Source organism: Electrophorus electricus, chromosome 16, assembly GCF_041902795.1.
Source record: "Electrophorus electricus isolate QZ-2024a chromosome 16, ASM4190279v1, whole genome shotgun sequence".
Taxonomy (NCBI): domain Eukaryota; kingdom Metazoa; phylum Chordata; class Actinopteri; order Gymnotiformes; family Gymnotidae; genus Electrophorus; species Electrophorus electricus.
Window position 1 is genome coordinate 7,580,800 of NC_137512.1, and position 18,469 is coordinate 7,599,268.

The following is an 18,469-nucleotide window of genomic DNA, read 5'->3' on the forward strand; positions in this document are numbered from 1 at the left end:
TAGGGGTCACTGTTATGAGTACTCCTACACTCGCATGGCTGTGATTGCCTTAGTTCTCACCTTCCACGTTCCCTCTTGTTTTTCTTTAAGTCCCTGGTATTTTTTTCTTGTATTTCTTCTTTATGATGTTGTCATCACTTGGGATTGTCACATTAATCACCAGTATTGTTCCTGGTCCTTATCCATTATATCTAGCTGGTATTACCATCACTGGTTTATCTGTCAATTTGTGGAGGTATGAGAGTCTTTACGGCTGAGTTTTGCTGTTTTCCACCAACCTCTCTTCCCTTTTGAACAATGGAGTCTCTAACCCGTATTACTTGTGAACGTTCCCATGTGTTATTCCTGCCACTTGAATTTGTCTCTGACAATATGTTGTTCCCACTTGCATCTACTAGGGGTCAGACTGTATCAGAGGCTTCTGTGGTGTCTTAGTGGTTAAGGTACTCCACTAGTAGTCAGAAGGTTTCCAGTTCAAGCTCCACCACTGTCAAGTTGCCACTGTTGGGCCCCTGAGCAAGACCCTTAACCCACAATTACTCAAATTGTGTTCAGTCAGAATTGTAAGTTGCTTTGAATAAAAGCGTCAGCTAAATGCTGTAAATGTGAATGGTCAGCACATTGCTTCATATGGACCTCTCCAGACATAAACTGGAAATTTGATATAATGACAAACAAATTGCATAATTGCATTACAATTTGTTAAAAATGCCATGTAAACTAATAAACAACAACAACAAAAAAATATAATGAAGTGTAATGAACATTTCAGGGGGGCTACAGGAAAACAGAAAAGTAGTTCTCAGGCTAGTGTCATCTAATCATACCAGCCTGCTGGCCTCAAAACCGAGGAAGCCATTTGCTGATTGGGTAATCATTTTCATATCAGAACTGTACTGAGAATTTGCAACCCTCTCCCAGGTTATTTTGTGACTCAATCTTTTGAGTAGGGCAACAGCTTGACAGCTCAATTTAGCTGTGACAGCCCTTGAAAACCCTTTTCAGAGACCGTGGCACAGGAGAATTCATAACACTGCCACAGTCACACAGGGGTACAGAGAGAAAAGAACAGGGGCTGTTCCAGAACCCATCTGTGTCCATGGACCCTTAAGCTCAATGATCTCACCCTGAGTACTGCATAGCTTATATAATTGGGAGTCACAGTAGACAACACTCAATACTTAAACACTAAATATAATTTTGATGGCCTACGGCACGAATGAGCTACATGAACAAAAGGGTTCATAATACTTTTGGAAGTGAAGTTCCTGTATATCAAAGCGATACAGATTAAGAGAAGCACTCATGCAATTTGCTGTCTTGGTTTAAGGCAGGAATTAATGCTATCAGATTGTTCATTCATGTTATACATTTATAAATACTGTAACCACTGAAAAAGGGATTAGTTCACCTTACTAATTGTTAAATTAACTAAAAATCTTGATAGCCCAACTAGGAACCAAGATAGAAGTTTGTCAGTTTATTTAGTCCCCTCTCTGTTAAACTCTCCAGGTAGCTGGAGAAAAAGCATGCATTTCAGAATTTAGAAGTGACCCCCGTGTGACTGAGAAGGTGAGTCAACATAAATGGCCTGCAATTCCTTTGCTGGCGTGATTTAAAGGCTTTATTTTTGGCCTGTCTGTGCTGTGAGTTGAGGGAGGGTCGAATTGTTCTCTGCCCAGAATGAACATCCTGACATGAGCAAGCAGCTTCCCTCCAGGTCCCTGACATGTGCCACCAGCTGTGGTAATGAGCATCATTTATATTGTGATTTGCTTATATGGCTTTATCTGACTTTGACAAACTGGGGCCAGGGAGAGACACTTCTAGTGGACATCTAAGTTAATGTTGAGCGTAGTTTGAGTTATAATACATTAGGAAATTACTTTGCTATTAAAAAAAATTAAACCACTGCTTTGTGCATATATAAACCATAGAATTATATAACTAATGATATACTTATATATAATAAAATAATATACTATGTATAAAAGAACACAATTATCTCATTTCTAAATAAAAATTGAAATCACTGTATTTGTGTACATTTTTGCATTTTCAACTATCATCTGCCAATGTGATAACAAGTGTTTTACCATAAGAACAAACCTTACACTTCTTGATAAAATTTCCAAACATTCAAATTCCCCATTTACCTTTGAACTGAGGCTTTATTGCCACTGAATATAAGAAACAGTCTTCTCCTATACTCAATTTACCACAAACCTTTTTGCACCGTGTCTATGTTTCTAGACATAGATATAGTGGGAAGGTTGCTGGCACAGTCTTTTTGTATGTATTGAGTCTAATGAACTAATTTGGGAAGGTTGTAAAATGTTCTATTAACACAAATCAAGGGGAAGTACAAATGCAATGCTACTTAACTTGACATATATAACTACAGTATTAAAGAATTGTAACTTAGGTTACCTTGGAGCATACAAATTCTTGAAAGGCCTTAATTTACCCAGGAGCTGAACTTGAATGTACAGCTATATCATGAATTAAAGAGATAAGGATTGCATAAATATACTTCCATATAGTTTTTCCTTAAGAACAACTGTTGGCAGATTCAAGAACCCCCCATACCAGTCCAAAATATTGACAGATTGCTCTTGTAATAAACGAGGTAGGAGACAGTTAGCCCCGCTGTCCTACTATATCACTGGAGCAGATTTTCATGGCTGTGTCACCAAGACTTTTTCCATGATGATGCTGCTATTACACGTGGAAGCAACAGAGGGCAAAGCAGGCAGGAAATTTAAGGTCAGAGAAGGTCACCCCACCCAGAATATTTCAATGAATTTTATTTATAGTTGTGTATTTTTAAAGAGGCCAGGATGGAAAAGAGAGGGCGAGAGAACCAGCACTGCCGAAATGTGTTACATCTATAATGATCCCCCTTAGCATAAACATCAACCTGCATGGAGTACCACAGGAAGGACTGCTTTAATAATATGTGTCCGTGACTCTCTGTTCAGGAGGCAGACACCATGCCTTGATGTGATCGGCATCAAATGTGAAGTTTCAGAAGAAACTGTACAATTCCTGAGTTGTTTGATTTTATTTTTAAATGTTGCTTTTAAAACAAATCATTTTCTAATCATCATCTCGCCTGGAAGCCTTATTAAAATGTAAAATATTCAAACTCTGAATTAGCAAAACTAATTTTCTCTTATCATCAAGCTCCTGGCTCCATGTGGCCCCCTTTAGCCTTTGACATCATTATGACTCCAGGATTACTGATATCATAGACCAATCTGGTAATATCACACCATGGTGCTGTAGAGCTGTCATATGGCAACATTTTACAAATTTAAACCTTATGTCATGGTGTTATTATAGCCAAGTTTTCATAATAGGTGTATACATTCATTTTAATTTGCAGTTTAATCCATTTCAAGCAGCATACAAACTAGACTAATACAAAATTAAAAAAAAAAAAAAAATTAAAATAGAATGATGCCTGATGCCATGGTGATGACACCATCATATGTCAGCCAAAGCAAAACAAAACAAAACAAAACTCCATACTCCATCTACTGTGGCACTTTACAGTCTTATGCTGCTCTAAAACACTAGAGGAAAACCTCCTTTTCAGTTCCATCTTTGATGTGGTCAACATGACCTGTTTTATAGTAGCAGAGAATATAAAAGGCAGAAGGACTCAGCTGACTGTTTATTAAACAGTTTATTAATGTGAACTGATCCATGTTTTTGATCTATGATAATTAACTACCAGTGAATTTGCCTAAAATCGACCATCATAATGAACATATTTAGATAATCATCACAACATTTATTTTCTTATTATTGATGTTTTTATTAATACTAAGTACATGTCAAACCAACCATGTGCAAAGCAATACCTTTAAGATGATCCCTGTACACACTTGTAATTTAAACATATTCTATTTTTTTAGAACTCACATTCACTTCTATTTAAGGATGAACACATGTCTTTTCTGCTCTTCATGAATAACTTTGCATAGAGTTAAAAAGAACATTGTGTGTTATGGGTTTGAGTTTTGCTGAATAGAAGCCTGTTTTAGGGTGTTTTTGTTATTCTCCTTTAGAACATGAAACATAATTCTCTTTACTTTCCAAGGAAATAAGAAATGACTTCTACTGAACACGTTGACCTCTTTTCTGTTTGTATCCAGGCTGGGAATTGGGTGCTGGTAGCCTGATAGTGGCGGTCACAATTATGTCTCAGTATGTGCTTCTCCTAAATTCAACAGTAAAATTGTCCCGAATCCATATAACACTGCAGGGCTAATGACCACTGGGACTTGTCAAGAGTTACATTGCCCTTTTGTCAAAGCTGTAACTTACTACATTATACACAAAAAGAGACACAACGAGATTGTTGCGAAAATGTTTCATCACCTAGGCTTTAATTGAATGAAAATCATGCTGGTCTTTGTAGGTTAAATGTCACCAGACTTGTCAACAGTGGTTTTAAGATGCTTCACCATGGAGATAATTAGCAACTTGCTTGGAGCTAAATGTAATAAACATTAATGAATGCAGAATATCATTAACCAGTTGTAGAGTAGTTATTAACACCATGCATAAAAGAGTGCTGAGACAAGACTGCCTCATGGTTAATAGTGATGGTTATCCACATGCAAGTTGCTTTGTTTTCCACTCCTTCTGCCAAACATCTGCATCACCACAACAATCCCACCTGTGTTCTTATGGGAACTCAACAGTGCAGTGGTCTCAGTCTACAGGTATAATCTACTTTTCATTAAGAACCTCATGGCCCTGCTGACAGCAGGTGTAGGAGTGGGTGTGCGCATGCATGTGTGCGTGGGTGCAAACACACAAAAGGTAGTGCTTCAAAGTGACAGTTTATAAAAAAGGGGGTTGCTGCATCTATCAAACAATCTGGGCCCACGGTGTTACATGCTGGGATGTGAGATTTGCCCAGCATGAAATCAAGCGTGAAAATAAATTGGTTTATATTTTATATTAATCCCCTTGACCTTATAAGCACAGTAGGATTCTGTTTTCCTAGTCCAGGTAGAAAAGACATGAAAGAAGCGACCTCTTTCTACGGTCTTTTAAGGATTTGAAAACGCCACTTGGGAGAAATGCATTAACGCATGTCTCCTCCTAGTGGTAATTTAAAGCGGTGGCGCCCGCGCTGAACCACGTGGTTCAGCAACGCGGTTTCCGTAGTTGCAACATCAATCACGTGTTAGTATCAGGAAGAGGAAACAATAGGTTAGTCCCCTGCCAACGCCGCTAGCCAGCTGTTGGCGTTGCTACTATATATTACTTCTAGCAGACAACGGGTGGACTCTCTGTATTTCTAATCTTAAGCAACCATGGCCATTCGTATACGACGCCTCGTTTCCCGGGTGGCTTCGGCGATGTTTACGGGGGCCTGGTAGCGGGATCTGAGTGCGTTTGCCGCCTAGCTGCGCGCTTTGACACAATGACATGGGGAACTGTTGGACTCAGTGTTGCGGGATATTCAGAAGGGAAGCTAACAGAATTCAGAGAGGAGGAGGGTAAGTGGGCCATATATGTCCCTGGTGCAGCGGTCAGCGTTCCCCTGACCTAATCTTAATGTCAGACGACTAGCTGTGGTCAAGTGCGCTGGCTAGCTGGCTAATTTCGGTGGTTTTATGTAGCCGTTAACAAGCAAGCAATGACCGCCCATGGCAGAGTCTGGCAAAGAAACTCCCTCCAACATATCTGCGCGTAAAGCTACTCAGAAGAAATCGGATTTCTTGCTAAAACCCTCAGAACATGATGATTTTTGTTGTCACTATTGTCACTTTCTGTTTCCATATCAGTTAGCCAACTAGCTAGATAATGGGACCCCGCCTCATATCATATTCAACCTGCAGATAATTAGGTAGCTAGCCAGGTTAGCTAACTTAGCTAGCCAGCTAGTTAATATTGCGCAACTGCCTGACGGTCGTGCGCTCTCTTTAAAAACGTGTGTTCATATGATGGACCTCTGTCCGAAACATCCTGTTTCTCTGTGTACTTCACTACAATTTAAACACTACTCTCTCTCTCTCTCTCTCTCTCTCTCTCACACACACACACAAACACGCAAGCAAACTAACACTCACTATTACAAACAACGTCGCGGCCCGAGGTCCTTCATCGACTGTGCGGTCAAAGTGCACGGTTCTTTGCAAAGCTGATGAAGGCTCTCTGTCCAAAAGGTTTCCAGATAAATAGGATATTTTATACATCTCTGCAATTTTGCTTACCTCTACATCTTTTACAGTAGTATTCTGCAGTTACTCATTGGAATTTTCTTTAGATGTGTGTGCACCTTGCACATACAGTGCTTTACTGCCCCCCCCCCCTTTCTAATTAATTTCTAAGTAATTAGAAATTACTTATTTCTAATTTCCTGTTTTTACCCACAGGTCTAAATACTTTAGGAGCAGCACAACCGGAGAGCACTACACAATAGAGGTAATAATAACTATTCAAAACTGAATAAAAAAGGCTTTGAATTGTTTTAACTGTGAACAGCAGGTGTCTGATTCATAACAGGCAGTGAGTTCTAAGTCTCTGGAGTTTAAAAAGCCAGCAAATCAGCATTTCTTGACTTGGAATGTAGTCTTTCAGACATTCTAATGTATGAGGGCCCTATAACTTTTATAACTTTAAAATCTAATATAGCATTTAATATCAATCCTTTACCTTTAAAATCAGTTGTACAAGACAGTTGTACAGTTGTGCAAGCTATGCATTGATCATGAAACAAGTGTTATATTCGTTCTGTGATATCAGTAGTGCTCAATACAAAACGTTACAAAATGTACTTTGTAATGTAAGGTATAATTATTATAGTACTAAGTATTGTCATTTTGGTTGCACTGTTACTGCTTTGTTTATTTTTTTGTCTTTGACTTAATCTCTTTTTTAGTTTGAGAATCTTGTGGAGAGTGATGAGGTAAGAGCAGCAGTACTTCTTGAACAAATAAGGAAGTCACAAAAAAATGCAGAATGTTTATTTCACTTTTTAAAAAAAATATCTGTTTTTCTTTCAGGGTGAGAGTTCACACAGCTGCCCCAGGTACAGAGCTTTATTCTGCCTTGCTCACTCTTTCCATCCCAGAGCTGTACAGACAGTTGGTCTGTAAGCTCATCTCAACACACCCAAAGTCTTTCTTTTAGCACATGGCTCTCTTGCTGCAGTGCAGGTGTGCACTGTAGTTTTCCACTCCTGCTAGAACATACTTGCGTTGAAAGATGGCGCAGCCACACAGTTGGGGAAAGTCCGATGATAGTCAGGTGTTTGTATGGAAGCGTGTTGATGAGAGTAGTTTTAATAAGTGGTGGCTCGCTGTAAAACTTGGGCACATGTAACTTGGCCTTGTGCACTCTGTGGGAGCCAGAGCCGGTTATGCTCACCTTTCCTTATGTTGGCTCAGGCCCATCAGCGAGGAAGAGATCGGCCATCTGAAGGAGCAGTGCTATGGTGCTATTGTGGACAAGCAGATGCTGATCGATGAAAAGCTGAACGCAGAGGTACGGCCTCGCTTGCTCTCTGTGCCGCCAAGCTGCTAAGAATAGCCGTGATCATGTGAGAATGATACTATTGCATGTGCGAATCATATTGTCCCAAGAGCTATTTGTATCAGTCCATGTCTCAAGCCGTTTTGTGAATTTTAATCTGTAAGACCGTTGGTTGCCTTATCAGTATTAACGCTGGTTCTCAGTTAAGTGAACCGTTTTGCCTAGTAAGCAGAGGAGTTTACAGCAGGGCTGTTAAATCTGATCAGCAGAGACCTAAACCTTAACCTTATATTTAAGTTTTTCTTTGCTTCCATAGTTTAATTTGCGGTTTGCATCACTTCTCATCGCTTCGTTTGACTTTTTTTTTTTTTCCTTGCTCTTAATTTCTTTCTTTGTTTTGGTTTAGTTAACCTCCCCCATTTTGTTGTTATTTCTGCCCAGTTAGTGGAACAGGAGGAGAAGTTAAGGCTAGAAGAGGAGGCTATATGCGCAGCCCAGCGCCAGGCCGCCAGGCTCGCGAAGGAGCGAGTGCTGAAGGAGGTGAGGCGTCTGCACTGAGCACGCCCAGCCCTTCTCTTAAACCCTGCCTCCTGACGTGCCCGGCCCCTTCACCCATCTGCCCTGTTGTCAATCAAAGTGGCCTTGCCAAATAACAAGGGGAGAAGTCATTCACTGAGCAAAAGATTAGACTTTAGAGCATTGAAAGGAGTCGAGCTTTATGCCAGCATTTCTGACAGCAAATGTCAGATTCAGTAGTTCCAAGATTCCTTGAATGAAACAAAGCATTTTCCACATTGCTCCTTTTTAATATTTGTTCCTTGTGTTACTTATCCTCATTTGCACTCATTTCATTAATGTCCTCCACCCCCCACCATCTCTATTTTGGCTAGCTGTTGCACCTACTGGTTCTAGTACCATCTGCCAGTGGCACATTTTACTCAGCAAACGCTCAAGGTTTTGTAATACAAACTACATCAGAACTTGTATTTCAGAGGTTCTGCTTTTCTTAAGAGGCAAATGCAATTTTTAGATATGTCACGTTGGGCGATGACAGGTGGCCAGTGCTAAAGTCTTTTGTGTTTTTGGAAGCAGCAGCTTGCACAGAGGAGCAGGGGGAAGGCTGACGCAGGAGCCACTGGCACACACCGCAAACAGTGAGTCTGACTCGGTCTGTGCTGTTCTCTTGCATGCTGGACAGCGTCCACTTTTTGCATGCAGACCTCAAGATGAGAAGTTGATGGAAGGGCACAGCACGCCCTGGTGCCTTGTTTGGACCCGCATCCTACTGCGAACGTCACACACAGGCACGCGTGGTTTGATGCAGAACGTATCTTTTCTGTGGAGCAGCAAGGTAAAACTGAGAAACCATTGCGTTCTGGAAATGGGGGCAGCTGGATGGAGCGCGCCATTTGTGGGTGAGGAGACTGGTGATGCTGGCTAATGTTAAAATCTTCCCATGGCAGCAAGCTGAGATGTGGTAGATGGTAACGGTAATGAGTTTTGACAGCTCTAGAACAGAGCTTCCTGCACATATGCAGATATGACATGACTGAGGTGCTGTTAACTTATATCCAGGCTTGTTTGCTGCATCACATGTTGCCACTGTTTGTGGGTATTAAATGCGAACCAACCAGGCCAGGTTCTCTAACACTAACTTGTTTGGACTTTTATACTGAAAACTATATAATAACGTACCCAGATGAGCAGTGAATGCACGACTATGGTCAGATGCCATTGCATTTGACTCGCTTGCCATCTTTCACGTACCAGATTCAAATGCTTAAATTGTTGATGACTAGGTTGCACATATGGGGTGAGGAAGGTGGGTGTTTCTGGGTACAGGACAGACCCGTGTTTCATCTCAGCACGGCCATCGTCACCCGCAGCTTCTCCGGAGGGTCCGTGTCGTTCCCATTTACCAAAAATGCTGAGCCACCAAGACGGGTTTGACAGACAGGCCGTGTAACTGCTAGTGAGATGTTCCTTGCGCGAGCGTGCGTGTGTGTGTGTGTGTTTCTACAGCCGGCCCTCGGGTGGAGAATTTGAAGTGTACCTGCAGACTGTGAAGGCTCAGTCGGAAGCGTTCCGCACTAGCCGTGAGTACCACCAACGCTGACCTCGCTCTTGTAATGGCCCTTAAGCGCAGCCTAGGAGAACTGGAGAGCGATGATGTTTTTGCACTTTCCACAGTGCTTTTTCTGACATGGTGTATCCTGTACATACATAAATACCTAATACCATACATAAATACCTAATACCATACATAAATACCTTGAACCAAAGCTGACATTCTGCAATTTAACCCAATTGTTGATTTGTCAGATCCACTATGCTGGAACACAGAGCAAAAACTACTACAGTTGCTTCACTGGTACCACCTGATGTCAGTTGATTTAGGTTTCTCGTTTCATGGACCCACAGGTGTTTTTCTTAATGTGTATTACCAGGGCTCTCCTCTGACACAAATGTAGGGACTCCCAACACAGAGTGCAGCTGGGACTTCACCAGTAAAACTCGATCTACTAACGATGATGCCACTTCCCTTGACCTGGAGTGGGAGGATGAGGAGGGTGAGGAAGCAGGCACTTTCTATGAAACTTTATTATTCGTCGTACTGTGGATGCAAAAAGATTTTATATAATATTCACCAATGCTACACTCTATCCTAAAGGAATATTGCAGTGCTCGGCCTCAAAAACTAATATATATATAAAAAAATATTCTAGTGTTCAAAGTCATTTAACATGGGTTTTTATTATAGTATTTGTCGATTGCTTGGTTTTAGCATTACAGACAGGGCAAGAATGACCTCTTGTAGACTTCTGCGGGGCATAATTTCAAGGTTGTGAAATGCGTTTAGAATCACTAATATACCCCGAAGGTAGTGGCACAATAGTTGAGTCCTTAATGCCATTTTTTGGTGAGAACAGCATGCCTGTATATCCTATAATTTTCCTAGGAATACTTCATTGGTCTGTGCTCGAATGTTGTGGGTAGTGGTGTGTTTCTGCACGTCACACCAACACGCTCCGTGAGTGAGCTTCCATGGGCGTCAACCCTTCTTTGGTACTGCAGTTGGTACACGTTTATTTATGAAAAATTCAAATGTCATGCTTGTGGAAATCTAAGCTGTAACTAAGGGATCTATTGGCATGCTTGTTGGTAAATTGGTACTTAAAAATGGATTTTACTTGTACGCAAAATAAGCTTTGGACATGCTGTTTGTACTCTTGGTTGTAAATGTCTATTTTTAATGTTGTCTGTATCTCTAAAAGCAAGCATTTGAAAAATGAATGCTGAAAAATGTAGTTTATGGGTTAACCACTGGAATTTTCCTTTAAAAGGATGGTTCTGCTGGAAATACTAACTTTACTGACAGTAAAGTTGACCAGGCGTGATGCTCACCAGTTAACCCCTAACATCTATGCTGTTTGTCACCTCAGCATTTTGGGCCAAACTATGATTTGAACATATCAAATAAACGATACGTCTTTATCCCTGCACTAAATATTTATTTTATAGCATTGCTTTGTTGTTTTTCATTAGAAGCACAGAACAACATGTAGACATTATTACTTACAAGGAGTTATAACCATCAATGCTTAAGGGGATTTTGACATGATTGCGGGTGTCGTGTCTGACCTTGTGTAGGCATGAACCGATTGGGGCCCGTGTGGGAGCGCTCGAAGACGGAGGAGGACATTCTACGCGCTGCTCTCCGACCGGGCGGCGCGCGCCTAGGCAGTGGTCCCACCTCCACCTCGGAGGACTCCAACGCGCTCGAATGGGAGAATGACTTTGTCAGCGCACACGTCGAAGAAGCTAGCGACCGTGGAGATGAGGAGTTTGAGGGGTTTGTGAATCCTGCCCTGGACACTCCATCTGAGACGGCTGAGATCGAGTCTAATCCTGACCACCAGGATAGATAGTCCCGGCACTGGCCGTGGACACGGGGCCAAACGCCTGGCCCAGTGGGTTTGGACTGGAATGTTTAAGCTGAAGTTGTTCTACTGTATGTATGTATGTGGAATAATTTAATTCAGCCTCGTTTAAGGTTTAATCATTTGTCAGTTTCAATCAAGTGCAATTTTTTTAAACATCTGATCTAATGCAGAAAATGGCCTTGTGTTTTGTTAAGGGTTGATTGTAATGCTATCATGACTGTCTGTCTGTAATTTTGACATATTACTCTCCCCAGGTTTTTGGAGAGTTAGCCATTATCTTTACTGAACTAAATGAAAATATTGCTTGTGACTGAGTAGGCCTACCTCGGGGAGGGGGGACAGAGTTTGTGAATGTTGCACTCAGTTTTGTAGCTTGCAGTTATGGTTAAAAATTCATTTATAATCTTGGAAAAATGACCTAGCCATCTGTACAAACACTGCATTGGCAAACAAAGGTTATTTTACTCTGCTTTAGGCTGAAATAGAAAACTGATGTGTATTCCAATATATACACCAAAATAGAATAAACACCATACTCCCATTCCTGCTCTAAAGAAACAGTCTTCAACCTTAAACAGCTTTCTTGTTTTTAGATCTTTGTCTGCTTTCAGACTACACTATTCTTCAGTCATCAAGTTTTTATATACGGTTTCTTTTTTTAATTTAACCTCAAGAGCACACCCCAAAGAAGTCTAAATATGTAAGATCATTTTTAATTAGCCTGTTTTGTTCCAAGGGAAAACTGAGTAACGGGACATCCAATTAAGGTTTGGATCCTTATTAAACAGTGCTGTGCTTACAGGCAGTTCCTCTTTTTTTTTTTAGCTGAATTTCTGCATCTACATAGAGAAATATTGTTTTGTTTTACAAAACAAAATACACTACCTCTGGGCTTGAGTACTCAAGAATGATTAATTGATTGGGAAACAAAACTGCCATTAGGTTTTTTTAAAGGTCTGTACAAATTTCCTGTAGTCTACTTTTAAACAGGCTGCTTTTAACCCGCTACACAGGTGATATAATGTATGGACAAGTGAAGCCTCTATAACTTGCAGCATCCATGTAGCAAGAATGACCTGTCACATGTTTAACATGATCTGTATTCAACCCAAAGTGTTGATGCCACTATAAAAAGCCCACGAAGGTGTGAAGAAAATACTTGCCTTTAATTTATGTAAAAGTCTCAAATGATAAAAATAGAGGTGTGTTTGATTTCTCTCCCCCCACCCCCAAAATTTTTTTTATTAATTTACCTGATTTTCACATTGCTTGATGAACAAGACTGTGCTTTATGATGTAATTCAGTATCTTCGTGTACCACAGAAGAACCTTTGGACCACTGTGCTTTTAGACTATGTTATAATCATTTAAACACAATCAATTAAGGTGTTTCTGTTTAAAGCCAGAACCACTCATCTCTGAAAATTGAAATGTGTAGTATGCATGACCATTTATTTATGCTTAAAAAAATTGTGTAATTTCTTTTAAATTTAATTTGAATTAAATTGTTTGTGTATGGGTATGTATATGCATTGGTATGGAATCGTGTTGGATGTAGGCCTCTTACAGGTTTTGGGCCATGGGATAAAAGGAGTTTGATTATAATGTTTGCTTGTTTGTTGACTGACACTTGGGCAAATATGTATGATTGCTGTACAGTTTCAAAATTGTGTCTTTTCACTTTTAAAATACTCTTTGTCCATGTTTGGTTTCTGTGCCCCAATTGCCACTCTAGTTCACTAAAGCGTACACTTTCTTGGCATCAGATGAACGTGGGTTGATAGCTTTAATAACTTTGGAGTGAAGAGTTTGGTCAAAGAACACTCATTAAGCCTTATTGTATTTTTTCTTGTCCTCATTGCTAGTTTTATGTAAATATGTTGACATAATTCAACAAAACCTGTGATGATGCACAGTTTATTTCTGAGCATTCCTGAAGCTGGCATATCAACTGAGCAGCTAACATTATTCATAAATGTGAGGAACTTTAGAATTGTGCTATTTTGTTCATCTACATGTATGGTATTGTGAAAAAGGACACATTTTCATATATATACACAAATGTAATTGTGAAAGCTTGGCAAACAGCTCAAGCAGAATGTAACTTTAGTTTTGAAAGCTCATCTTTGTGACTTGAGTTTGACTGCTAATAAAAAGGAAGCATTATGAATGCTCTGTGTGTATGTGTTTGACAGTAGGAGATGTACACAATGACAGTTTGTCAAGGCCAATTCAGACAAGTTGGCAGAATAACCTGCATTCAAGTTTGAGACTAGTTTTGCTGCTAATTTGTACAAGCCAATTTATTTCATTCACAATTGCAATAACTACAGAACAATGCAGAAAGTCCGATCTGTCAAGGCCAATGATTCCAGTTTTAATATTTGATATAAGCAATTTGGCTTGCTAACAGTTGTAAAGAAATGAGATTCAATAGCGCCATTCAAACAGCAGGAGGCAGTGTTGCTGCATGCATGACTTTTATTTGGACCACTCAATTGGTGCCATTACCAAACTGCAACATAAAACACATTGTATGTTTATATAATAGTTTATCTATTGTATATATCTCTTATGTAGATCTAAGTCGGCATACGTTTAACATCTACGTGCAATAGTCATTAAAAAAATCTAAGTGAAATTCTTTTTTTGTTTCTGCAAGTGTATAACACACTCACTAGTCGACCGAAATACCGTTCATTCACGCACACTCACTGGCCACTTTAGGCCAGACTAAGCGATTTGCGTGTGCGAATGCATTTTGTATGTACAACATAGAGCAGACTTACCAAAGGTGTACAGAAAGGTTTTTTTGCATATGCCACTGAACTGATGACTTCGTATTCTTAGTAAGCTTGGCCTGTATTAGCTCCAGCAGTTACCCATCTATAGCAGTATTCTATGCGTGGAGAGATACAGACTCTTGCCTGCGCATTGCAATTTGCAAGCTGCCTGCTAGTTTAGTTAGCCTTCCTGCTTTTTTGTTCATCATTAGTCACTTTCTGACCACTGCTGACTGGAAATTATTTAGGTGGTGAACTATTTTTATCATTGCAGTAACACTGACATGGTACTGGCATGCCTATCGGTATTGTGCTGGTATAAGTGTGTCACGCACAGCGGTCATGTTGGAGTTTTCCACTTGTCAATGTCTTTGATGGGTTGACGAGTGTTAGAGGATAGCTAAGACAAACTGTGCGTGGGAACAGATCAGCTATAGTCTTATAGTACACCTTAAAGCTGGACCCACAAGGTAGGTGTTTCTAATAAATTGGCTAGTGAGTGTGGGTTTAGTATACAGTGTGCCGTATCTGCCATGAGTTTCCTATATTATACCACGGGATGGGGAAAGCGTGAGTGTTTGGGCCGGGGAAATACGAGACGGAAGCAGAGAAGGGTGCTGATAAGCTGAGCTAAAGCACAGAGCATATAAATAATGGCAACTCTCACGGCTCTCTCTATAAACACTTGTGGTTATCAGGGGCTGGTTACTGGCTTGGTTCATTATTCTGGATATATGAGGTATTGACTTGATAAATGGCTATGAATGAATGCTATGAATGCCAGGTCATTAAACAGCAACATACAGTATATTTTGCAACAATGTGGGTTTTGATAAATATTTATTTTTCCCTTCAATCATACACATTTTTAATAAACATAGGCTGATACTGAAAAATTGGTCACTTTCTTGTTAAGTATATTTCACTGGCTCACTGGTAATGGAATTCCTGATCAGGGACCACTGACGGGGAGAATGAAGGTGATTGAGCTTCAGGCACTAGCCTGAAGGAAAGCTGTGGGTGAGACTAAATTGATCTTTTTTTCTCTCTTTTCTCTCTCAGTCTCTTTAGTTTCTCACTGGCTATGTCTCACTGGAGCAGGAGCAGCAGCACCGAATGAAGATATATATGAGTGAGGTATAGGACACCTGCTGAAGAATACAGCCCACAGAGCAATTTGAGACATTTTCGATGGTGAGAGATGGTGTAATGCAGAGAAAGACAGACACACACACACAGAGAGAGAGAGAGAGAGAGAGAGAGAGAGAGAGAGAGAGAGAGAGAGAGAGAGAGAGAGAAAGGCATAATATGGTGGCTTTGTTCTGTCATTGGGGTATGGATCAAGCTCTGTTGATCTCACTATATTATTCCAAACAAAGTTAAATACTGTTTTCCAATAACAAATGTGTCCATTGATCTCATTTAGGTATTGATCTCATTATTTGATCTGATGTATTGATTTAATTAGATATCAGTTAATTGCCTATAAAGGAGAAATCATTCTGATCACAAAGATATGCTACAGACATAAGAAAAATGTATTTTTGTGATTTCCTTCTTAAATGTAGTCTGATTACTTAAGTTACTTAAGTACTACTAATAAATACATGAAGTTTTATTTAGCAGACAGCACATTTTACATAGCCATTTCTTTTAACAACAGATCAACTGTTGGAAAAACATATGGGAACCTTCAGGATAACTACCTGTTGAACACAGAATAACTGTCATGTGTATGACATGCCCTGCCTTATAAATGTCTTCACAGCTTTGGTTACCAGCCCTTCGCCAAGGAATTATGTTCAAACATGGCTTGATCAAAGAAAGCTTTCGGAAGATCTCTGAGGAAGAAAAGTTGTTGAAGCTCTTAGGATTGAAAAGATCCTAAAACGAGTTCTAAAGACTTGGGTCCCCATTAGTCTGTAGTCACTATTGCTACTTGCTGTAGCTGTAGGTGTTCTACAGATGAGCTTGAGTGGAATCCATAGAGAGCTTATACAAGTGATACAGAACCTTATATGGTGGCAGAAAAAGCTTAGTAGACATCTACTGCACTTGATAAATATCTGTGTTCATAAGCCTTGCCTAAGAAAAAGCTGAGCCAAGTTATCATTCGTGGGAGGTCGACACAAAAGAAACCACTCCTTTGAGAACAAACAAACAAACAAAAACAAACAAACAAACAAACACAACCCCTGTCCATCCTGGGTTTGCTAGAATCCACCTGATTTGCTAAAGACCAGTTAATCATTGAGCATTTCAACATGAAAATATTCCAAAACATAAATGAAAAAACTGGCTTAAATAGACAAAACTCTGCATTTTAGAATGGCCGAGTACTGATCTGTCTCGCTGAAATGCTGTGGTGTGATTTGAAACAAGCCATTTAAGTAGGACATCTAAAAATATGAACTGAAACAGTAAAATATATAGAAACAGGCCAAAATATGCCCTAACCTCTATGCAGGATTGACTGGCAAAGCATCTGGTTGAAGTTATTGGCAACAAAGTTGGTTCTGCTACTTACTAAGCATAAGGAAAGCTTAGTTTTTCAGCCTGTGTCCTTCATGGTTTAAACCATTTGTCCAAAGTGGTATGCACTGTGAACTCTGTATGTGTATGTTAAATAAGACTTTAATATATATGATATTATATTTTTTATACATTTTTATTATATAAAAATAAGATCACATTCTAAATACAATTTATGTAAAAAAAATTCAAAGGGTTCAAAAACTATATTCTTTTACTCTATGATACATATGTTTTTCTGAAAATTAAAATTATGCACAATAATTTGGATGAGGGACAATTTGTAACATTGAAGGAGAATTTTCAGACTGCTGCTTTGAAATAACTTATTGATCAGGGTAGGCATGGTCTGTTCAGCATCAGAGAGCCAGTGACTGTAAAGAACACACTTCCTTTACTGGCATGACTACACGGATATGTCTAAACATTGGTCTTAAAATTTACTGTTTCCTTCCTTTGTGGTGCTTTAAGAGTGCAAGTCTACCTCTGAACCCCCCCCCCCCACGCTCTCTCCTTCTCCCTCCTACCCTGAAAGTGCTATGGTGCAACAGATCTATTACACTATAGTCCTCATATAAGACTTGCCATTACAGTTCCATTTTGGCGTCCAATTCTTTTGTATATTTTTGGGTGGGTGGGTGGCTGGATAAGATAGGATGAATATGAAAAACAAAGACACAGGCACAGACCAGACACACACACACACACACACACACACACACACACACACACAAACACCATTCTGTGTTACAGGCACAGGACATAAATTCTGTCTTGCAATGAATCAACTGCATTCCTAAGTTGCCTTCAGGCCTTTATGGCAAAGGCCTGTCACTCTCTGGCACCCATTAGAAGAATGGGATTAGGACCCATTTCACACGTATTTACAGCCCTAAATGAGAAGGCAATGGAGGTCAGCAAGAGGGCTAAAGAGTGAGTAGGGTTTTATGACATCATCTTTCATTCCAATAAGGTCTAAATCACACTAAGCCAGCGCACTGAAAGAATTAATTATACAATGGAAGTTAATCTATATCCCATAGTATATCCCAGAAACACTTAGCAAGAGAGGTCATTATCAGTTTACCGACAGCAAACATGTGTTTGTCCCGCTTTCCATTTCTGCAGACCTTCTGCAGAGGTGATATTTTACAACCTACTGAAACGCTGCAAAGTTCAGTTCAAGGATATTACGTGCTAGTCAGGGTACAATAAATGGGTGCTTTTAATAAGATCAAAAATATGAGAAAAAATGGAAATGTGAGTATATACTGCTTTCCTATTATATTGTTTAAAGCATCTTTAACTGCTCAATCCATTTTACAGATACAGTACAGATAGACCTTTAAAAAGGACATAATCATGTGTAGAATCACCAGCACGTCCCACTGTATGGTGGAAGAGGTATCTGAGAATAGGTATTTGAATTTGTTATGTGTAGAGAAGTATAGCTGGCCTCTGTGAGTGGCTTATGGATTTTGGTAGAAGGTAGGGTATTTGAAGAGGCTATTTGGGCTGTGGAGGCATTTGTTGGGGGTGGCCATGATATTTGTGGTCTGGGGGTATTTGTGCATTGTGAAAAGCACATGCAGTTTAGGTTAACAGCCAGTAAGAAAACAGGAGTAAAGGCCTGAAGGAACACGACTATTCCATTGTTGAGTGGGACATCTGCAAATGGGCAGAATCTAAATTTGGGTGAGACAACCTTTC

General features: G+C 39.9%; 1 protein-coding gene and 1 long non-coding RNA gene across 3 annotated transcripts; both read left to right on the forward strand.

The window, feature by feature from the left end:
- Positions 1 to 5,206: 5,206 nt before the first annotated feature.
- Positions 5,207 to 13,614, forward strand: ap1ar (adaptor related protein complex 1 associated regulatory protein). 2 transcript variants are annotated; one of them, XM_027017386.3, is made up of 10 exons: positions 5,207 to 5,522; positions 6,402 to 6,450; positions 6,908 to 6,934; positions 7,032 to 7,057; positions 7,416 to 7,512; positions 7,942 to 8,040; positions 8,593 to 8,654; positions 9,523 to 9,596; positions 9,948 to 10,070; positions 11,152 to 13,614. In XM_027017386.3, the coding sequence occupies exons 1-10, from the start codon at positions 5,452 to 5,454 to the stop codon at positions 11,427 to 11,429; spliced, it is 906 nt and encodes a 301-aa protein (XP_026873187.2). In that variant the 5' UTR covers positions 5,207 to 5,451; the 3' UTR covers positions 11,430 to 13,614. The 2 variants fall into 2 exon arrangements, with proteins under 2 accessions (XP_026873187.2, XP_081555542.1); XM_081699416.1 differs by lacking the exon at positions 7,942 to 8,040.
- Positions 13,615 to 14,513: 899 nt separating this feature from the next.
- On the forward strand, positions 14,514 to 16,223 carry LOC145651639 (uncharacterized). The gene is made up of 3 exons (XR_014117406.1): positions 14,514 to 14,697; positions 15,290 to 15,421; positions 15,996 to 16,223. It is a non-coding gene; the product is annotated as an uncharacterized LOC145651639 (long non-coding RNA).
- The last annotated feature ends 2,246 nt before the right edge of the window (positions 16,224 to 18,469 follow it).